General features: G+C 39.4%; 2 protein-coding genes across 4 annotated transcripts in view; one reads left to right on the top strand and one right to left on the bottom strand.

The window, feature by feature from the left end:
• Nucleotides 1–2: 2 nt before the first annotated feature.
• On the bottom strand, nt 3–14,634 carry LOC144043303 (WD repeat-containing protein 48). 2 transcript variants are annotated; one of them, XM_077556765.1, is made up of 18 exons: nt 14,573–14,634; nt 13,787–13,927; nt 13,619–13,697; nt 13,308–13,520; nt 13,118–13,206; nt 9,353–9,454; nt 8,898–9,122; nt 8,481–8,555; nt 8,187–8,289; nt 8,005–8,102; nt 7,803–7,910; nt 3,799–3,895; nt 3,624–3,719; nt 3,364–3,469; nt 3,058–3,145; nt 1,770–1,846; nt 1,491–1,683; nt 3–1,356 (listed from the first exon to the last, which is right to left on the bottom strand). In XM_077556765.1, the coding sequence occupies exons 1-18, from the start codon at nt 14,618–14,620 to the stop codon at nt 1,261–1,263; spliced, it is 2,034 nt and encodes a 677-aa protein (XP_077412891.1). In that variant the 5' UTR covers nt 14,621–14,634; the 3' UTR covers nt 3–1,260. The 2 variants fall into 2 exon arrangements, with proteins under 2 accessions (XP_077412891.1, XP_077412892.1); XM_077556766.1 differs by having other exon boundaries at nt 13,619–13,694.
• An 848-nt stretch (nt 14,635–15,482) lies between these two features.
• The window catches only part of LOC144043302 (sodium channel protein type 2 subunit alpha-like), a 48,779-nt gene continuing 40,626 nt past the window's right edge, over nt 15,483–23,635 (top strand). For both annotated transcript variants that reach the window (XM_077556763.1, XM_077556762.1), the window contains exons 1-2: nt 15,483–15,866; nt 20,324–20,630. In XM_077556763.1, the coding sequence (XP_077412889.1) occupies nt 20,364–20,630 (267 nt within the window). In that variant the 5' untranslated portion in view covers nt 15,483–15,866; nt 20,324–20,363. The remainder of the gene's footprint in view (nt 15,867–20,323; nt 20,631–23,635) is intronic.

The following is a 23,635-nucleotide window of genomic DNA, read 5'->3' as shown; positions in this document are numbered from 1 at the left end:
TGTCATTGTTAAACCATTCCAATTTATTTCTTTGGAAGCCTAAAATATACATATGTCACAAATTATTACAACAATGGATATTACAGTTCATCGCCTAATTGGGGTAAGCATCCTGTTTTGGCCAACCCGAGCTCACCCGACGTTTTTCACATCGGCCTTTGTGGCAAAATGAATACCATCAAGTTTACAATAAAAAGATCTGCTCTGCCTGGTGATACCAAGACAAAAAAAACACATATTTTACCACTTGGATTGTTTTGGTAAAGACAAATCATATACTATTATACCATATTTCATTGGGCTATTTAAATAAACTATACATTAGGAACAGCTCTCACATTGGCCAAGGTCATTGCTGATTACCCAAGCACATAGTGAGATTTCATATATTTAATATATATATATATATATATATCTATAATTTAAATTTCCTAAGATGATTTAGACAACTACAAACATTCTTAAAGAGTAAACTGCAATTTCCAGGTTGTAGTGAATACAACAAATGCCATTTGTATCATCCATGTTAATTTACCGCCATGAATGTGCTCTAAGGAATTGGAAAAATAACTGTTGGTATTAGGTAAACTGTACAACAAAACTGATGCAATCCTCCTGCCTCTTCCAAAAAAAAAAGGGGGGGGGGGAGTAACTTAAATCAAAAATTGTGTACACAAGGTTAACATGAAAACATTCTGCTCACTGAGAACAGCACAGCTAAAAGAGACCGAAGACAATTGTGATGACGTTCAAGCTCGGTCATAATTCCAAGTGGGGGTTACGTTCAAGTGAGGATGGGTGACTGTGACGCTTCCAGAAAGCGTGGGCGTTCCAAAACCGGAGATATACTGTTGACACTGTGGAGTGTTTTTAGAACAAGGACAAGTCTGGAATGTACTATAACATTCTGCACACGCGCGCACACAACACATTCACTCACACCAAAATGTACAGCAGTTTATAATAAACATAGCAGTCAAAGATGTAAAAAAAGAAAAGAAAAAAAATTGGTTTTAGTCCTGCAGAGTAAAATTGAGTTCATTCTTCAAACTGTTAAAAAATAATAATAAATTCATGTTGTCTCTTGGCTGTTCCAGCCTGGTATGTTCCCTATGACACATCCTTGGAAAGATCTCATTGAATTCCTGTGGACATTACAACCGTTTGACCGCGAATGGACTTCAGGACACTAAATGTCGGATGAGTGGTGATTGGCAAATGGCTAAAAAAACAAAGTTCTTGCTTTTCCAAATCGGACTTTCACGTAGACTTCTGCCTATAGTGAAGTGTCAAGTCCCCACCACTTTTCCAGATAAAATGTTTAACTGTTCGCAGGTCCATGTTGGGATCCAGAACCTTGTGAGCGGAAGAAAGGAAGACCAGTTTTTAGAGCAGGGGTTCTCAAACTTTTTATACTAGTACCGGCACAAAAAAATAATACTATGTTATACATCGCGTAGGTTAAAACAAATGATTAAAAGCAAATGTACCTGGTCTTGACACATTAGCTCTATCTTCTCCTCAGCTAGCATGGCCATGTCCTCTTCCTTTTCCTGCTCCCCGGGCTTATCGTTGGCAGAGGAACTGGTGGTCTGAGACTCGTTGTCCAGGTTGATGATCTTCTCGTACACGTGCTCCATCACCTTTCTCACCTGCAGCATGTCGCTGGCTGAAAGACGGTCCCTGTGTAGCACAAAAGAGGGAAATGAGTTCATCCAGGGAAAAGGCCTTTGTTTGCCTTGTCCAGCAGGAAAGGAGGAGAAACTCACTTCTTCAGAGTTTTTGCACCAGATGATGAATGAGGCTGGAGGTAGAATGGAATTTTGTTGAACTTGGGCATATTTTTCTGGCAAAAAGAAGAAAGGGGGATAACGTCAGCGGAATGCTGCAAACAGCAGCGCAATATTTTGGAATACTGAATGTTACACATTGATTAAAATTAGATATCTCTGGACAAGAAAACTAGGGATGCACCGAAAATGAAATTTTGGGGCCGAAACCGAAAATGAGAAATGCTTGGCCGAAAACCGAAACGCCGGGAAAAAAATTATGCCAATTTTTATTATCATTGCATTTATTATGATTAATTAAAATGACAGTATTATTATTAAATATTTAGGCCTATTTAGCACGGGCATTTTAACAAAGCACAATATAAATTGAAATGCGTCCACACCACAGACATCAGAGACATGTTGGCGAATGGTACATTAAACAGCAAACGCGGGGTGAGCAACTGAGCATCTTCTGGCGGTGCAATTACACTTTATAGTCAATGTACAATACTTTGCATTGGCGGGCACGGATGCGTGCGGTGCAGATGACGCATTTGTAGGCTATTTGGAGCGGGACACGTTGCGGCGCATTCACATATTCACCAACACATAAAAATAAATACATTTCTTTGCACCAGCCAATCGGCTTTGGGAACGGACTGCAAAGTCACACACGGCGTCCTGTACAGATCTGTAGTCACCCGGAGATAGTGGTAAGTGTTTACTTGTTTGTGCTAACATTAGCTAACGTATTTAGCACGGCCACCAGAATGCAAGGGAAAAAGTGGAAGCGCTCGAGGGGCTCATAAAAAAAAAAATAGGAAGGCGCAGCAGGAGAAAGAGAAAGAGTGGCTCGCCTGTCGTGCAGTACTCGGCAGCGCTCTCTTTTTCGATATAGTTTACCAAGCGACCCTCTCCTTCTCACAATGAAGCTATCGGTACTCAAACACCAGCGAACAGCAAGGCGGATACTCACTCCCGTGTTTGGTGTTTAATTCAGACACTTGCTTGCAGCGTTTTGTTGTTTGTTTTTTGCTTGCGTCATCACAACATCCTCTTTCGGCCATATTCTTTCGGCTTGAATTTTATTTCGGCGGATTGCCGAAAATGCATATTTTTGCCATTTTCGGCCGAAAATATTTGGTGCATCACTAAAGAAAACGATGCATGCAAAACTAACATCAGGTACACCTATACAATCTAAGCAGATTCAGTTTTGATCATGAATATAAAATCAAATCATTTCAATGACTTCCTAACTGAAAATGACCACTTTACTCACATCTACAGTTATATCAATGACCCATTGAGGAACAGTCTCGTTCAGCAGCATGGACTCCGTCTCTCCGCCTGAATCTCGACAAAGCAACCTGCAGCACAATCACACCAGCAATGAAGTGTGCTCACTTTTAGATTCTGTTTCCAAGGTCAAATTCCCAAGTACTTTTTATGAAGTCATTTTTCAAGATTTCCCAGTACAACTGTATTTATACACTTTTGTCAACTTTGTGCATAATGAAAAACAAATCATACGTTTCCAAATTTAAATACAGTAGAACTTACTGAAACCGTGATAAGACGTCGTTACCTAAAAAGTGTTCTGCCACCCGCTTCCCCGAAGATAACCGGTGTATGTGGTGGCACCTGGAAGTATCCATTTCCTTTCTGGATACGGTTCTCCTGCTCTCCATTCACTGTAGGCGGGTAACAGCGTAGGAAATGTTTACTCAACAGCTATAGCTTCATTTAGTCCATCGACAACTTCAAAAGGTACTCCAATGTAAAAGCGTGAGCCTACAGTCAGATAGGAAAACTAACTGTTGATACTCAACGTTGTCACACTCTCACCATGGTTCACTTCATTCTCTTCCTCATCCACGGAATTGATGCGAGTTCTGGGCCAGAACTCCAGCAGAGCCTGAAGCAACAGTCCACCCAAGTTCACTGCCGAGACAAAGAGGATTTTACATCATTTGAATCAATAATCCATCATCGCAGCATAAGTGACCTTTGGGTTTCCTACATTTTGGGTCGGATCCGTCAGAGCTTGAGAAACCGGCATCCTTTGCAGACACCCAGGCAGCGAAGCAGTCACTCTCGTCAAGTGTGATGGTGAGCATCTGTTCAGCAGCACATACAATACAGATTTGGGATTCTTTCCCCTTAAAGTGATTCTCAGCTGACTTGTTCAGGCAGACTAATAATATGTTGCTTGTAGACAGCGAAGTGCGTGGTATTGTAATAGTACTGCCATACGATGTATTGAGGTTACAGACAATCATCATGCAATGAACGAGTCTTGCGGCGGCCTAACAATTGCATGGAGTAAAACATACAAAAATAACATTATTTTGACAGGGCATGCGCCAGAAATTTTATTACATTGAGTCTAACTGAAAATGTATTCCAATTTGGTAAGCTTCTGGAACATACTGAGCTCCTAGGGGTGGGCGATATGGGCCAAAATAAAATATCTCAATATTTTTTCAAAAAACTCCATAACAATATTGTACAGAAAGAAAAAAAATATATATTGTAAATCTGCACTCGCTTCACAGAATAATTAATGACAGCATTTTAATTTGCGCAATACATCTTCTGCAAAACACTTTACAACAATATTCTACAACAACATTTAACAATAAAAGCTTTATTATTATTAACAGGCTCTACAAGGTGTTTTCATTGATTTTTTTCCGAATATTTGTCAATTAATAGTCTTTTATTATTCCATAACAACAGATCTGGTAAAAGGACTACTTTTTATATAGCGCCTTTAACTACACCATATTGTGCCCAAAGCGCTTTGCCTCACATTCACCCATTTACATCATCACATTTTAATCTGCACTAAGTACTGGTGCACCACTGCCAAATACTACAGAAATCACGACAAAAGCTGTTTACTACAGCGGTCAGAATAAGGGCGGGGGACATCTTTATTATATGTTGATTTGATGGTGATGGAACGTGTTTGTTTGTGTGTGAGATGATGATGATGATGATGAGAGACGGAGTACAAGCTGAACATCCAGTCAACTTTTACTCACTTGCATAACGGCAACGATTGAGAGGCATTGCCAATGTTGACTTGCTTTACAGTGTGTGTTAGCTCAATGCAGTGAGGCTTTTCTAATTGTGTTCGGCTGCTTTACTTATCTTTAGCGGTAGTCGTACTTGTGGAGTCTCTAAGTCACGTAATCCTCCATAAAGTTCTTGTTGGAACGCAAGTGTTTTTCACGGCGAGCGTTTTTTCGGCACACGTTACGATGTTATTTTGGTCTTGTCAACCCCAAATTATTTCCCGGCTAGGGTCTTGTTAGTGGTCTTGCTAAGTTTATTAGTCATTAATACGGCACTTCGACTCCATGTTGTCACTTGTAAACACTTCTCCCGTCTTTCTCACGGCTGGCGCCACCGAGTCACGTGACTGGATCCTGCCTGCTGATTTGCAGAATGAAGACGTATCACTTTCTCCTTCTCCTCTTCCGTCTATGCTGATTCACCAAATGAGAACTTTTATCACTTCCTCCTACTTTTCAGCCAATCAATTGAGCAGTCCCCCCACCCCCCCATATCTAGAGATTGTATTAAAACTTGATAATGTCAAATTGGAAATTGTGAAAGCCAAGTTGATGAAAATATCTATGATGATTATCGCCCACCCTTACTTCCACATGAAACATATTAGGTAAAGGATTTCCCTAGAAGGAAAAGATCGGTGTCATGATTTAAAGCAACACTAAGGAACTTTTAGTTTACGTTGATTATAGCGGTAATGTTATGCCTGAAGGAAGACCACATTTCGCCTGAGGACAAGCGCACTGCATTGTTTTTTTTAACTCACGCCAGCGAGTGAAATCCGGGCCAATGTTGATCCTTGACTGTCTTTTTATCGGGTAGCTTCCCTTTTCCTTTTTCGTTTCCTCAGACAAAACTGTACAGTTTTAAAGCTTCTGCCAGGAAAGCAGTAATCGTGCGTCGACATTCAAATGGAATTCCGTCTTTGTAACGAATGGGGAAAGGGAGAAGTGACGCATGCCATAAAGCATTCAGCACATTTGTTGGTTTTTGTACCATCCTCCTCAAAGTGCCAGTAAAAATGATAGACCCCCTCACGGCAAAGTTACCATTCAACTGGTTTTAAGTCAATGTTTCATCAGAAGAGTTATGAAAATATTTGATTATGGCTGAAAGGTTTCTTAGTGCTACTTTAAGTGAAATGTTGTGACAGTATTTTATCTAATTATAATTTGACTACAGTGAGTGAGTAATTGATGAAACTCCATAAAAGTTTAGAATTGCCTACAGATGCCACAAGATGGCGCCAAATCAATACTTTCGTATCAGGCAGAACTTTGGCCTGAGCACAAAAACAGCAAATATTTGCTTTCTGGCAAATAAGAGATAGGCTGAGCTGCAAATGAAAATGTGGCGATAACTGTATATAAATTTTTCGACAAGGACTTTTTATGTTCATTAAGTGACACTGAACACTAGAATGCAACCAAAACACTTTTGGCAACACGTTTCTCAGAGAGACCACACTTTGCAAGCCTCGCACCAATTTTTTTTTTTTTTGCGTGAGCGAATGAGCATCTCAGCGAGGAACGGCAACTTGCCAGCCGGTGAGAACCCAGACGAGCGATGCCGAAAGACTGATCAAGCCGCACTTAACCGGAGCAGCTAGCACGAGCGGCTAGCGGGAGTTAGTCGGAGCCATAAACTGGAGTGGCTAACAAGAATGGCTAGCGGGAGAAGCTAGTAAAAACCTGCAAGAGCAAAGCCAAAGGCAACAAATGGCGAGTGTCTGAATCACTGGACTCAGCGACGACCACATGAAGGCCTCAGCTGTGGAAGGTAAGTAGCGGTCAACCCATTAAGTCCGACAATATCTATAAGCACCACCAGAGCTAACTACGTTTGGGAAATTGGTTATCTGCAGCAGGAAGATGTCGGGGAAACATGTTGGCCTTCTTGTAAGGACCTCCACCACTTATGTAATACAATTAGTGATTACTAGACCAGTTTTTTGCATAATATTGAAATCAATAGTTGATTTTTAAAATGAATAAATTATTAGTTTACCACTAGATGGCACTAAGTATTACACACAGTCCCTTTAATCAGGTGCTCTAAAAGGCACATTTTCGAAAGCTATTTTGGGATATATTAACATTTTTTGTTGTATAAAAGTGGGTCGCAACTTAGCGGCAATACAAAAATGGGACTCCTAGTGTGACAACAGCTGCTAACCACTTACAGAATACAGAGTACAGGTCCTCACCAACCAAATGTGTAAGCAAGTCAAAACGTGCCGTAGTCTAACACACTAGTAAAGCCATCATAACAATAAATAATTGCATGAAAATTATTTGTAGGTCATAAATATAAACTAACAACAAATAAACTCAGTGTACATTATTGTACAGCGGTGATACGGCTCAATAAAGGTTGGGAAACACTGTTATACGGTGTGATGATGTAGATGTGCAAACCTCGAAACTGAGGACAACGTCGTGTTTGTAAATCTGATTGCTAATACTGAATGTGAATGATGAAAGTAATAATGCTTTAATTTGTAACAGCATCTTCCTCACAGTGGATGATTAACCGTCAAAAGACATGAACGTGTTCTAACACTAAGTCATTTTTCCACTTTCCTCACTTTCTCTCATAACAGATTTCCTCTCAGCAGTGATGAATCCGTCTGCTCGTCATTATCCGTATTCAAAACAAATGGCACAATAATTGTGACCCTTTTTTTGTCATGAAATATAACCAACACGATATATCCATCACTTTTCTTAACCCCCTTGTCCTCACAAGGGTTGCTGGAGCCTATCCCAGCTGGCTTCGGGCAGTAGGCGGGGTAACACCCTGAAATGGTTGGCAGCCAATCGCAGCCAACATGATATATTTTTACATAATGACATCCATTCACAGGTCCAATATTCCAGTCTGATACTAAAAGTACTCTAGTAAAATCACATTTACGATCCAATTTTTTCCAAGATTTTGACTTACCCCAGTTTTTAAATCAACCGAGAACCAGTTTGGCACATAAACCATCTTGAAGCGCTTTTTTATCTCCTCATCAAACTCCACTTTGCCCAGGTCTTCACCTTTGCAAGCCTGAAGATCACACAAGGGCTTCATTCAAACCAAAAGACTGACTTGAAGATCTTTCTGTGACATTTGTTGAGCATATTCTACTGCTAGCATTTACCTTCAGGACATCCCAGAAAGCCACATTGTTGTTGGTGTCTTTGGTAAGTATGTGCCTCTTGTCATTCAGAATGTGACACTGTATAATACTGGCACCTCCTGCAAAGGCAAATTGGATGTTTCCATTTAAACTGGGAAAAGGGGGCCTTAGAAAAACCTTTATCATGACATAAACATGTTTACCCTTGATAACTTGTTCTGGCTGTGTGCACAGTGGCGTTAAAGGCGTGCTGCAGTCATTATCGTACTCCCCTGACGATCTGAAGTTGTGCATTCCCTTGAGAGACTGTAAACGCGTACATAGAAATCAAATGCACACTTCACCGCAGCAGGTAAAATTACCGTTGGTTTGTCGCACAGAATATTTCTTACAGAAAAAAAAAACAGGTTGACATTAGGTATGTGGTATCATGAATTTAACTACACTGTATTCTCAAGTCATTATGCTCACAGGGGCGTCGCATCACGCATGCCTACCCATTTATTAACAGATGACTTCGTGGTGGAGACCCAGATAGAAGGAGGTGGGTCAGCAGATCTGTCCAGTTCCATCTGTGCAAGGGACATAAGAAGTAAGCTTCAATGAAGTCCAGTGCATATGCATTTTCCAGCGCCTTTGACTGGCAGTTAAAGTTCAAATGTAGTTACAGTGTGTGTCGGAAAAGTAAAAACAATATATAAGAAAATTATACGGACTCTCTACATCACAAATATTCATCCTCCAAACAGGAGTTGACTGTTTTATGGTGTAGGTATTGATGACGTTGATGGAATTACTGAGCTTGCAATTGTGCAATTTTTTGTGTGGACATGAGTAAGGCACAAATCAAAACAAGCATTAGATGTTTCATTTTTGAGCATGTTAATTTTGTTGCGCAAGCAGTGGCTTCTTACTTTCAGCACTGGGGCCTTCTCCTCACAGATGAGAACTCGGATGTCTGGGTTGCGCAGGTCTGTGCAATAAATTTTCTTGTCTCGCCCTCCAGAATAGACGTGCGTGAAGGCCTCATTGACCTGCAGGGCCCAAACACCTTCATCGTGCACACGGTACGTGGCGATACATCGTTGCTGACCAAGGGACCACAGGCGAATTGTTCCATCCGAACTGCCTGACAGGCACTGCAAGGTAGCAAAGCAGATTCATCACAGATACAACATTTCATAAAAATATACCAACGACTAATACCTTTTTTATAGGGATAGACCGGTTGTGGCATCTGATTTTTTGAAAATCTGACGGCCGATAATAGATCAATTTGAAACTTCGTTAACTTCAGCAAATGAAATTATTTTATTTAAACTTTCGGTATCGATCGGTCTATCTCTCATTTTTCAACAGCGGAACTCACTTGGGTACCATCCCGATTCAACAGCAGCGACTTGACGTTATCTGTGTGGCCTTTTAGCTTCATCAGTTTTGCGCATGTTCGTGGATCCCACACTCTCAGCACCTGGGAAAGGCAGGCAATTGGTGACAATAAATATGAGGAAGCTTGTCAGTTCAATTAATTACATTGCCCAACGTCTAAACCTAATTTTTCACTACAAACCACCATGAAACCAGTTTTACTTCATTTTCTCAGTTTTATCATTAGGCTACAATTTGTGTCGATAGTAAATATTGGGCAACTTGTGGAATTTCTCACCCATTCCAATCATGTAGTATATGAAATCTGAGTTGCGCAAGTCGAATAGCGCTGCCAACATTAGTGAAATGCAGGTTGATCAAAATGGATAAAAGAGATCAAAATGTTGGTCTTTTAGAGACTTTTGGTATTATTTGTTCAAACCAGATACAATCTGAACATGTATAAAATAGCTGAGCTATGTGGAAAAACAACAACACGGTATCCCGATATAATATAATACAATTTTCCCACTTCATCTAAAGATTAACAATTGATGTTTTGGTTTGGTCTAGAACTGGATAAAATTCACTGGGGATTATTTTTCTGCAACTTAACCTTTTCTCTTTGTCAAATACTAAAATCTCCACAACTTTTCACTGTATTTTCCAGTTAATAAATAAATAAAATGTTACTATATCATTTATAGTGGCATACTCATAATGACCATTCACATTGTGGTCATTGAAAATGTTAACCTTGTCATATCCAAAGTCAAGAAAAACAAACATTTTACAAATGTGTGTTTACAGGTGTTGGTGGGGGTGGGGGATATACAGTGCCAATTTTGTATGGTTTTGGGGTGCAGCTATAGAATATTTTGGCATTTGGATATCATACTGAGAATTCTAACAAATAATCGAGTATTCAGCAAAAAAAAAAGTATATTACAGCTTGGTTAAAGGGCAATATAAAATACAGAACCCCCCCCCCCCCCAAAAAAAAACCTACTTGTTTTCATTTTTATATAATCAACATTTTTTACATAAATCTCGGCTATGCTTAGAAGAACACTACTTTCCTATTTAGAAGCATTTGTAAGATTTTAGATGAATCTCTCCCCATAGATTTTGGCCTATGAGACGAAGTGACATCAAAACAGATAATAGCATATTTTGCCGGCTTAAACAGCACATTTGAGGAAGCCCACTTTGTTATAAAGTGATAAGTAGGAACGAAAACTGTGTCAGTTTGTCAGCAGCAAAGTGTGCAGTCATTTTTGACTATTAAATTGCCTTTGAAAAGTAATCCGCTCTCGATAGATCATACGGGGCACTTGGTTAGCGGCTAGCCGCTTTTGAAATGCCAAAATCAAAGCAGTCTCACGTTGCTGATATACAGTCTTGCTCACCATTATTGGCACCCATGAAGGTAAAGTACATAATGTGGAATATCTTCCCAACCCAAAAAAATAATCAAGGAAAACATTGTATTTTTTTATGGAGAACTTGTGTTTTATGTTTAAATGACTAAAAAACAATTTAAAACAATAAACAATGGGCGGAAATAATAGAAAACTTAAAATATGCTCTGGCACTGGTATTGACACCCTTTCCTGTAAATCAGTATGGAAACACTACTGTATTGTGACTCACCTTTGGTAAATCACAAAAGAGAATTCCCTGTTTTAAATGGTCTGTGCCTAATTGACATAAATTAACCAATGAATGATGACTTCGATGTTTTAAAAAGCCAACTTTTATCCCCTTTTCCTTTGTCACAATCGTTTAAACAAAGAAGCTGCCTGAGGACATCAGAGCTGCGATAATTCGCAAACACAAGACCTCCAAAGGATATAGAGCCATCACCAAAGATTTTGGTTTCAGCAGTGCCTAATGTTATTAAGAAGTTTGACGAGCACGGAACTGTCAAGAACATCCATGGACGTGGGGGGGGGGGGGGGAGAAATTGATGACAGAAGTCTACGACGATTGGTGCGAATGGTGGAAAAAAAAACACCACGTCAAACATCCAAAGACCTGAAAGCCAACCTGGAACAGTTTGGGATCATGGTTTCAAGAAGCACCATGCGCCACACACTGAACCAAAAACAGGGCTTCATGGGCGAAGACCATTCCTGAGACAGACATAAAAAAAAGAATGGCTAACCTTTGCCAAGGAGTACCTGGACAAACCACAATTCTTTTGGGAAAATGTTCTGTGGACGGATGAAACCAAAATAGAGCTTTTCGGCAATACACGCCAACAGTTTGGTTGCAGAAAAGAACACCCTCCCTACAGCTAAGCATGGTGGAGGATCGATAATTTTGTGGGGCTCTTTGCTACATCTGGTATTGGAGGCCTTGATCATATCACAGGAATCATGAAATCAGAGAATTATCAAGACATTCTAGGGGCACATGTCCTACCAAGTGTTACACAACTTGGGTGGAGTGGAAACTCATGGATCCTCCAGCAAGACAAAGACCCAAAGCACACATCCAAAAGCACAAAGGGAAAAAAACTGTTTTAAAATGGCCAGCAATGACTCCTGATCTCAATATGATTGATAATCTTTGATATGAGCTAAAATGTGCCATTGGTAAAAGAAAACTGCAAACTTTCAAGAGCTTGAACAATTTGCAAAGGAAGAGTGGGGGGAAATAACAGTGGAAAAGTGCAAGAAGCTTAGAGATTGCTACAAGAAACGTTTAGAAGCTGTCATCACTGCCAAAGGGTGTGCAACCAAATACCAAAGAAGGGTGCCATTATTGCTGCACATACTGTGTTTTCTGTTTCTTCTTTGGAATTACATTATGCAAGTTGAAAAACAATTTCCTTTGTTGAATTACTTTGGACATCCGATCAAAAGGTCCTGATGATATACATTTGGTACATTTACATTTATTTCTGAAGATATTGTAGATCTCATGCAAAAAAATGAAGGGGTGCCAATAACAGTAAGCAGGACTGTAGTCAATCAGTGTTGAGAATGTATTTACAACATCACACGCACAGCAGCATGTTACACATTCATGCGCGCATACACTCAAAGTTTGGTGAAATAAAACAATGGGGGACAATATAATCATTGCAGTCTGTGGCCACCGAGAAGTATCCAACACAGCCAGCTTTGATTACCGGCCGGAACCAGTCGGCTTGGGGATCAAAAAGTTAGCATATCTGGTGTGTGTAGTGACTTGTTTACAGCTGTTGAACTGTAAACTAAGCCAAGCTAGCATTTAGCATTAGCCGCAATTTTAGCACAAGTCACCTGATTGACTAGTGATGTTCAATTTTTTTTCCGTCATTGGAGGAGCCCTTCCTCTTCTCTGTGTAGATCCCTCGTGAGCAAACACACGAGAAATGTGGGGCGATGCAATATTTTACAATCAGTCTGAAACTGGCACAATAGAGCTAGTATTTAGTCCTCTGTGCCTTTAAGACTGACTCGCAGAAGTTGGGACAGTCATGTCTTTAATGTGTGTGTTCACAAAACTGTAGCAGGTTTGTGTGTTCCGATGTCAGAGGTAGGATTTGGGACAGCGATTACTACTTTCAATAGAAAGGCGGTGTGGGCTGCAGATCTCAGGTGCTAAACTCCATAGCCTGATCATGCCGTCCCATTATTCTTTTACAATTTACACTCAGGGCAGCCGGTTAATGGTGGACATTAACTCCACATTCCGTATTGTACATTGCACACAGGATAACAAGCCATGAAAATCTCAAAACAGTCCACGTGAAAAAGGCAGGAGAAAGCCTCACCTTTTCTGTAGATCCAGACACTATCACTGTGCCCATCTGGTTCATAGCCAGACTGTAGATTGAATCTTTGTTCCCACTGAGTGATGAAGCTGTTTGCACACAAATTGTACTTAGTCAAGCAATGTTACAATACAAAAAACAGACCGTGACAGTGTTTTGGCCTAAATGGAAGAGTAAAAACATAACTTACTTGTTACAGTGTTGTTGGAAGCAGTGAGTGCTGTGAGGGTATTGACATCCCAGAGAAATATCTGCCGGTCAAGCCCTGCAGATGCCACCAGCTCCTTGTCTTTCGCATAGGCTAAGGCTTTTACATAATCTTTGTGCGTTCGTAACGTTGACATACAGAACCCTTTATGTGCATTCCATACTTTTACTGTTGTATCCGAGGAAGCAGATATCACTGAAAACACATGTCACCACCAAGTCAGTCTATATCAGGCAGTGCTGTGAATCTAGCCTATTGAAGATCAAAGTAACAAAGATGTTGATCAAACCTACAAGTTTTCCCATTGCAGCAAAGGACTATGTCATTGACCCAGTCTGTGTGATGCTCCATTGAAGCAATATACGGGTCCTGCTACAATGACAGAGAACAAACTCAATACATGCATGCCTTTAGCTGGAGTTTAGCATAGTCATGTATAATAGCATCGAGACATTCCATACCTTATGCTGGTAGACACTCCATATCCGGATGATTGAGTCTCTTCCAGCTGTGAAGAGCCGGTTCAACGCGGGGTCTAGTTGGAGAGCATTCACCCCATTTCTGTTGTACTTCTCCACCTCATCTCTAATGACATAAGATACCTGAAACAGCAAGGAAGAAAGTGAACACTGAGGTCAGGCTGCAAGCGCCATGGCATCTCTTGAAGACGTCCGAAATATTATTTACGTTTCCACTTCTGTCCCGCGCCAGTAGTGAGTAAGGGGAATTGTGGCTTATTTGAACGACATGTACAATGAGAAATACGTGCAAGTCATCGCATACGAAACGATGACTATTGGGGACCAATAGTACACTTTCGCTGATTAAAACCATATTGATAGCGGGTACACCGATCAACGTGCGTCCGTTCTCCCAGCAATTAGACCGAGCCCAACCCACCTAGAGTGACGCAAAGCTATTAAAAATAGCGAAACTAATACATCTCACGCATCACGGGTAACAGCCGACAAGAGCGATAGTGTGATGTGCAGATATCCGACACGTACTCGTTGAAGAAATGCAGGCAAAAGTGTCTCATTTTGGCGCCGATGTTAGCACAAAATGCTGCACACTAAGCTAAGCTAGCTAAATTAGCCGGCTCGACTTTGAAGAGTCATAACAGCGATGGTGCTTTTTGGTGACTTTTATTAACGATCGTCTATTATCTGCGAAAGACTCGTTTATATTGACCGCCAAACTGTAGCCGCTGCCAAGCGCTAGGTGATAAAGGAACTATTCGAATTTACCTGTACTTTTCTCCGCCCAGCTGCATTTTGCCTGTGATGCGTGGCCATCTTGCATGTTGACAGTCAATTCATGTGATGCTACATCCGGGACACAAAAAGAAAACACGTGCCGCGCAGCCTTATGGGTAATGTGTTCACTACTGGTTACGAACGTTTCCAAGGACGCTCAGGCTTGTATGCTATCAAAATGTGTTCAACCAACATGCAAAAGTTGGTTAGTTTAGATTATAAATATAGGAACTTTTCAAAACAACTATTGATATTTGTGTTTGAACAAATGGGGAGGCAGTACTCACTAATCTGCAGTAGTTGTAGTAGTGGTAGTAGTACAGAAAGTTATACGTATAATTATTGTAACACTCTTTTCGTGAGGTAGTGAATGTCCAAGTTCGTGGGGAACAGTACGCGGCGAGGGAATAGCTCCGCAGCAAACTCTAATCAGTAGCCTGAGCTCGCTCCACAACATAACTGTCTCAATCCGTCTAATTATAATAATAACAACAATAATAATAATATATTTTTGGGTAATACATTTCTCACCGACCATTTTAGTCCCATACAGTGCAGTCATGTTTGTATTGTCCACTAGAGAGCGCAGTACGGCAGCGGCAATAAAACGAAAGCCATGCACGTAATGTTTGCAGCTTTTGATCGGTTTTGCTCCGTCACTCTCAACGTATTTGACTGTCGGAGTGTGAATGCGAGTGTGACCCAACAGGACATACAGTGCCAGGTATATGGGCCCCTTATGTGAATGCTGTAAAGTGAAAATACTATTTATTTATTTCTAGGGCACCTGTTACTGTCAGTTGTTATGGACCTCAATCGTAACCTAATCACTTGACTACACGGTGACCCTGCCTTTAGATGCAGTAATCCTCTGTGTCCCAGCAGCATCCCTCCCCCCTGCCTCCCACGCTCAAGGACATCATACAGCGGTGCATCCTCCCTACGTTGTGTGGAAAGACAAACTTCTGTGATGACTACTATGGAAGTAGCAGTCGAATGGAAGGGAACGTGAAAACATGGATGGGCATTACGCACGTGGCCGCTTTCAATATGTCCTTCATAAGGTGATTAGTGCACTGGCAGTCTAGAAGTTACTTTTGACCGCCAAACTGTGGATTGCACACGCACTCCTCTGTCCTGCTTTCTGGAGTTTAGGTCCGCATGAAGCGGAATAAGCCCTAAAAAAGAAGTCATGGATTTTTCGCGGAGGGTTTGGCTGCTAGCTCTTCTGAAAACGCAACAATTTGACTCTGGAAATGATGCTGAACATCTCAGAGTTTCATTGGTAAGTAAAATGCCTATGTCTACTTTCACTTTGTTTGTGTAAATTAAAAAAAATGATAGTAATAAATATTCATCAGGTTTTATTCCAGAAAGTATACAGTAAAATGCATTTCCCCCTTCCTAGGCATTTAGCCTACATATTGATATACATTTATAACCTGATTTATAATAGTGGATTTAAAAAAAAAAAACGTATGTATATTTTCAAACATAGGTTAGCAACATAGTATTATTGTAATGAAAGAGTTGTTGTATAGGGAGTGAATGTTTGATGATGTACAGTATTGTGAATTGTGTGGACCCTCTTACATATTACATTACATATTTCCTCTGGGATAGTATAAATGTTAAAAAATACAAGTCTTGAGCTTGCCTTCTTTAGAGTGTATTCAGATAGTCAAACGTATTAGTGACTAAAAATCTGTTGTCTCTCTGTTCTTGTCTTTAGTCCCAACTTTAAATATGGTCTGATCATGCAAGTCTTTATTTTCTGTAAGCATGTACTGCAATTACATTGAAAGGTTTTTGATGAAGAAGTACATCATCAGTTGGTCAGAGTGCAATTTATATTAAACTTGGCTCAGAAGAATGTCTCCATTTGCGCTGGATCATCCATTTGAATGTCGTTTGTGTTTATGACTTCAGTTATGCTAAAAAATATGGATATCGTTTCAATCAGAAGTAAACCAAAAGTATTGCTTTAAATGTACTATTGCCTCATATCAAGTGAACAAGAAGAAATTCCAGGAACAATACAAACGCTAAACTGTCTACAGGAAATGTTTTTAAGGGAACAAAAGTACAAAAAATAAATAAGTATAGTAATTAGAAAATAAATGTTGCTGTGTTATTAATAACACGTGTCCTCTGGATGTTATGTGATGTCTAAAGGATGGAAGGAAGGATGCACAGGGTATAAAGAACCCACCCAAGGGTTTTAGGATGAATCTAAGAAGATATTACTGTACTGTACTGAAAACACTTTAATAGACCTCAGATAGCTGACGTGACATAATATGATAAGTGATTATCCAAGCTAGCCCAAGCTTTCAAAAATATTTTTAACCGTCACTGAACTATTTTGGGACGGTTAATGCAGTTCCAATTTCAATGCATAGAACAATTTTGCATAACTGTGCATGCACTTGACCATTTATTTATTTAATTGTTTATTTTTGGTGTGTATTAGAAGCTTTTAGATGGGCCACATGTATGACCTACGATTATTATTATTATTATTATTATTATTTTAGCTGCATATTTATAGGGTAACATTTCTAACTGTAAAGAGAAAGAATAGGCTAAAATAATTCGTTTTCACTGTGGAAATTGCAAGAAAACACCAATTTAAAACAATTGAATAATACTTTGAATATCGTATACTGTATATATTTATGAACCCAGATGAACATACAGTATATTTATGCAGGAGGTTTTATGGGTATGTTATAGTAATTTTTGGGGCCCATGACTGATGGGAAAATGTCTTCCCTGCGCATGCAGTTATTTCGATTTCAGTCATCTGTCCAAATATGGTGTACCTTTCAACATGACATCACACAGGCACAATATTCAATGAAGTGTGGATTGTCAATAATTGATCATCAGTTGTCCTGTGGCGTGTGATCAGTCGTTATTATCATCCAACCCTGTCCATTTTTTTGTAGTGTAAAAATCATGCATTTTAACAGTTGCAACATGAGATAATTTGACAGAAGCAAACACTTGAATGTACAAATCTAGAAGGTCAGTCTCATCAATCTTTTTTCAAATAAAACTGCAGAATATAACATTACAAAATGATATGTCTTTGTACAAGCAAAGTTCCTGTACAGGGCTCTGCTCTACTTTGGATCCAATTATCATAATTATTTGTAATGATGATTAGCATAACACAGCTGTCGTTAGGGAATTTAATTTCATTCATGTTTCGCTCTGCAATATTTAATACTTTATCGCCCACATTTTAAGCTGACATGGAATTTGAGTCAGTTCTCCTTGACAAATATCCTTCCTATGCTTCGTAAATGTACTTCTGTGCAGTTTAAAGATGCATATTACAGATAACCTGTCAGAGAGGACGGATACAATAACTTGACAGCAGCCCAACATCCCAAACTTTGAACCCGCTAATCTTCTTTGTGGCGCTGCAAGTGGAACTTGGCCTATTTATTGGCATAGGAAATGTGAAAGCAGCACTGGATTCACTATGCGAGACACGCTGATCGGAGATCAACCTGGGCCAAAATAAGCAGATCAAGAGAAAACAGATCACTAGCGTCTGGCTGAAGGGATCAATGTATTTCAGGACAGAAGGCGATGCATGGAAATCTCTCCGAGCTTTGTTATTTCTCTCTCAATACAAAGGAAACCTTCTCTTTCAAAAGCTGTTACTTATATTAAGACGTCACCACAGAAATCGGTATTAGACAATAAGGACTCAGGTGTACTCACCTCTTTTCTGGGCACTGTGATGTAATTTTCAGTCGCCAGTAAGTGGCAGTACAAGGCAAAATAGCAGCCCTCTTGTTACTATCAAATTTTATTGACCTTCATATATTGATTAATCACCTGCATGGGTACCAAAACATCAGTGGACTTACTGTATGTCCCACCAGGAAAATACAGCAGAATAGTTCAGTCTTTTCAGTTCCGACGTTATCATTTATAGAGAGAACTGCTTCACAAACAACTTTCTCAACATTGGAGCAAGGAACAGAAATCCGACCGGTGACCACATATGGTCTCTTGAAAGATGTGGACGTGTTTAGGCAGCCAAAAACAGTGACTGACAGCCAAAAGCAAGCCAAAGACAGACAGTTTATTTTGTAGAAAATTTCAGTACATGATTTTCAAGGGAGGAATCATGCAAATATTTAGTAGATTACCATAATAGACAGATACCGATTATTAGTAGTCAAGAACGGCAATAAACCAATATTTGGAGCTGATATTCATTTTCAAAAAGGGAAAATATTGGCATCAAAATTTTAAAAAATACAAACTCCACCTCTTAATTTTTTGGGAATTTTAAAGAATATGTTTATTGAACAACTTTTAGAGTTCGTTAAATATTGGAGTTAAAAAAAATCTTAGTCAATAGACATTCTTGTTTAAAAAATCTAACAAAAAGTTCAGGGATCTCCCAGGGGCAGTAGCATGTTTTCAAAAGTTAAATAAAAACGTAAGTAAATAGCTTCCTATTGTTTTCTACAATAAATACAGTTTTCCAAAATTTCAAAATATCTGAAGTACTGTATTAAAATTTTTCTTATCTCCGTTTTAATTTCAAACAAAAACAGGGACAGGACCAGCAGGATCTCTGAAAATGTAAATAATGAGGTCCCTGAAGTGAACACTTTTTTAAATGGATCTTCGTCAAAATGCTGAATATCGGTGCCTATAATTGGCCCAGCCGATAATTGATCTATCCCTAACTTGTGCTATTCCCTGGTCCAGATTCTTTACTCCTGTGCCTTGCTGGGCCCCCAGTTTTAATGCACTGTAACTCATCATATGGGGCGGGCAGGGTCAGACTCAAGGTCAGGTGGGCTTGGCTTCCCTGTTTCTCTCTGGCCCAACGAAGCTATCTCCCGTCCTTTTTATTTTTGCATCACATACAGTACATGCTTTGAGTGGCTGGAGGGTTTGAGTCGGGGCAGGCAGCGGGTCAGCAATCCCCATGGTTGTCCCACCATATCCCCACCAACCTTTCTGAGTTCATATTTACAGTATGACCTCAGGTTAACACAATAATGGCAGGGGTGCTATGCATGGTGTTGATATAGGGGAGAGACGAGTTAGTGGCACCCTGGTCTCACGTCTTATCCGCTCCAGCTCATCCCCCAGCATCGAGCCCCTGGTGGGGGGGACTGTGGGGATGGAGGTAGCAGGGTGCACATGGTGGTGCGTTGTGGCGACGGTTGGTTGAACTGGCCTGTATCCTACTCCTGGCCTCTGACCAACACTCCTTAGTTGCGTCCTCTCGTACCCACAGAAAACAATCCGAGTCCTATGTAGCATTCTAGTTGTCATATGCAGTAAATGTCAAACAAATGTACAGTACTTCCAGATCCAGAGCTGAATATCATTACAATTTGATTGTGTGATGGAATTACCGATATCATTGTATTGAATTACATTGTGTGAGCTCAGATATCCATGCCAGCTTTCCTGAAAATCCATCAAATAGTTTGTATGATATTCTTGCAAGAGTTTAATCTCAGCCGACTTCTGAGTTGGTAAATCCAGACTGGTGAACACCTATAACAGCCACATTCCACCACTGATCAAATATTTGTAGCAGAAACTTTCAAAACTAGTACAAAAACACCCTGGGACAAAACAATAAGGATTCTTGAACAATATGCAAAGCATAATCAGAATAAAAAATATATTTTAGCATCACATTAAAGAGAGTAACGTGCCATTTGTCCCTTTTTCCCCGCCCACCTGTAGCTGTAAGTAAATTCTAGTACAGAAGAATCAGGATGAAAAGATGGCAGCCATGCTGTTACCAACGGGTCCTGATGGCTTGCGGCTGTTTACTCGTGAATCCTTGGCTGCCTTGGAGCAGCGGATCGCTGAGGAGCAGGCCAAGAAGGCCAAGGTTTGCAAGGAGGCCCACAAGAACGTGGACTCATCCAAACCCAGGGTCGACCTGGAGGCAGGCAAGCAGCTGCCGCGAATCTTCGGGGACATCCCTGCAGAACTTGTCGGGGTGCCGCTGGAAGACATCGACCCGTTTTACTTCAGGAACAAGAGGGTGAGTGCTGCCGTGTGTGGCAATCTTACACTAAATTTGAAACAGGGATGATATTTGAAGATATACCAGTTAGATAAGGATTAGGGTCTATTAAAAAAAAAATATATATATATATATTATTATAATAGAAATAATGAAAGGAAAAAAGACACTTGACTAATGGAGACTTGATGAGCTCAGCTTGGAACCATGCACTCTAAAAAGAGAATTGTTGAACCAATTTAATATTAAACAGAGAATTGTTAAACAACTTAATGAAATTGCTTTAAGTGGTAACCAAGGTTATTTTATTTAACAAAAACTAAACCCAAAAAAATAAAAATAAAAAAATTCGCTCAAAACGAACTAAAGAGAACTATAATTATAGCGAAAGTATCATTTGTTTTAGCCTTTGGTAATTAATTTAATACATGAGCCTTTGATTAATTTGATGATTTAAAATGTGATTTTAAGTATATTTATTTGGATATTAACCGGAATGAGGACAGAAATTATGTCATCTAGCAGCAGCCAATAGAAAAGCACCTTCAGATGACGTCGCTCCTAGGAGAAAAATTTGCCAACTCAGCCGAAATGCAACGCTAGTTGTTACTTTTACATTTTACCACGGTGTTTATTAAATATTGCACATAAGTAATGCATTATTTAATTTTTTTTTACAAAAAAACAAAACTAATACTGAACCAACTAAAACTAAAATAAAAATTAACAGAACCACCCTAATAACGAATCTACATTTAAAAAACAAAACTCAAAACGAAGAAAAAAAAACTAAACTAAAATGAAAATTCCAAAACTATAATAACCTTGGTGGTAACACACAATTGAATTAAGTTAATCCAAAGTGACATATTAAGTTAATAGAGTTAATCCAAAGTGCAGGCCCTGATTTGAAGAATACATAATAGAAAGCCAGGGAATGACAAAAAAAAAAAAGAAGCCAAATCCAAGTTTTCAAAGTGCACTAAAAAGGGACCATTCCAGTGTTTGGGTCAATTGTTTGCATTGTTTTGTATAAAATACACATTTTTGAAGGGTTGTTTTGCTTTATCAACCCAGAAAATTGGGTCAGGTTGACCCAAGGGATCTGTCTTTTTTTTAAAATCTCATTCACTGCCATTGACTGCTTTAGACGTCCAAAATTAATTTGAACTATTTCTATTAGTTTAACATTTTTTCCACTTTTATTAAAACCTAGAAAAAGTTTTTTATTGCATTTCATATAAAATTTGTGATTAATCGTGAGTAAACTATTGAAGTCATGTGTGAAAAAAGATTATTTAAAAAAAGAAAAGATTATTTAAAAAATGAGGTCGTCAGGCGATTACAATTTTTGATTGTAATTAATCACATGACTTCAATAGTTAACTCATGATTAATCACACATTTTATATCTGGTCTAAATGTACAATAATCTTTTTTCCTAGGTTTTCATATTCTTGTTAACAAAAGTGGAAAAAAATGTTAAACTAATTGAAATAGTTAAAATGAATTTTTGACGTCTATAGCCGTCAATGGCAGTGAATGAGTTAAACACAATTTAGGTTATTTTTGACCCAACTGTTTCCAGACTGTGTGGTACTATTTTAACCACTCACCACGGTTATAGCCCCTCTGCTTTAAGTACTAAGCGACATCAGGAGTGGGCAAACTCGATTCTCGAGGGCCGGAGTCCTGCAGGTTTTGGATATTTCCCTTCTCTAACACAGCTGATATATAATCAGCACATCAGCAAGCTCTGCATAAGCCTGATAACGATCCTGTTAATTGAAATCAGCTTGTGTTGGAAGAGGAAAACCTCCAAAACCTGCAGAACTCCGTCCCTCGAGGACCGAGTTTGCCCACCCCTTAGTAAGCCTATCGGAAGAAAATATACACAAACGCTTGTAAATTTGAGGTCACAGATTTGTGAAGTTTCATAATTGGTAAATTAGTTTCGCTAAACTAAACTGAAGGAGAAACTACAAGTTATTTGAAATCTCTTAACACTGTTCGTGGTCTAAAATAAAGAGATGTAACTGTGTTGCATATATCAACAGGTCACTGGGTTGGATGGAAGTCGAAATAAAATTTGAAATGTGTACTGTATGTGGGCATCACTGGTTAACATATCCGTCTCACAGTGCAGATGTCTTGGATTCAAATATGTAGTGGTTACATGTTCCCCACGTGCCTGTGTGATTTTTCTCTGTGTACTTCGCGTTTACCTCCCACATTCCGAAAACATGCATGCATGGTTGGTTTACTTACTGAAACCAAAACTGGGCAAAAACCTGTGAAATAAAACACACAGACTCCCAAGAAAAACAGGAGGATATAAGAACCTACACAGCAAATCTGTCAGTGTTAAATTTCCTGTGTTCGATGAAATCTGGTGTAAACAGTGTTATTCTGATAAAAATAAAATAAAAAATTACTCTGTCAGAGTAAATTTCTTCAAGTGTTGAAGCGTAAGTGTAACCTAATCAGCCCTACCTTGAGTGTTAAATTGACCACGCCCTCATTTCCGTTGAAGGACAAACTTTCCAAATTCCAGCACGCTGTCGGCATTTCAACAGTGGTAGAATGGTCGTCTACCGACCCTGACAGCGTGGGTTTGATCCCAGGCTGGAGTAACTTTGTCAAAGTATCCTTGAGCAACATGCTGAACCCCCAAACTGCTCCTGATGGCGTGTCATCAGTAGTCAAAAGCACTTTGATGGCCTTTGAGGAGGATAAACGCTATATAAATCAAATACCTTTTACCAGAGTGAAGTGTTAGTTTGAGTTCCTTTTTTAACACTGACACTAGCGTAGAGTACATTCAACACTACTCAGTGTTTTTAACACTACAAAGTGTTGGAATAACACTGGTTAAGTGTAAAAAAAAGTAACACTTTGAAAAAGTGTCAGATTTACACTCATTGGTGTGGACACATCTTAACACTTTTCTAGTGTTAGATTTAACACTATTCAGTGTTAATCTAACACTGGCGATTTTGCTGTGTAATTTCAACCACAATATC

This window comes from Vanacampus margaritifer, chromosome 2 (genome assembly GCF_051991255.1).
Source record: "Vanacampus margaritifer isolate UIUO_Vmar chromosome 2, RoL_Vmar_1.0, whole genome shotgun sequence".
NCBI classification, from domain to species: Eukaryota; Metazoa; Chordata; class Actinopteri; order Syngnathiformes; family Syngnathidae; genus Vanacampus; species Vanacampus margaritifer.
The sequence above is the reverse complement of the archived record's forward strand: the minus strand, read 5'-3'. Positions and strand labels throughout refer to the sequence as shown.

What these genes read in the sequence shown, in the direction of transcription:
- LOC144043303 (XM_077556765.1), bottom strand. Translation starts at nt 14,620, where the DNA reads ATGGCCACGCATCACAGGCAAAATGCAGCTGGGCGGAGAAAAGTACAG. An exon ending in GGAGTGTCTACCAGCATAAG is followed by an intron (nt 13,698 to 13,786) that starts GTATGGAATGTC and finishes CTGTCATTGTAG; the next exon opens with CAGGACCCGTATATTGCTTC. An exon ending in AGAAGGCCCCAGTGCTGAAA is followed by an intron (nt 8,556 to 8,897) that starts GTAAGAAGCCAC and finishes TCCCTTGCACAG; the next exon opens with ATGGAACTGGACAGATCTGC.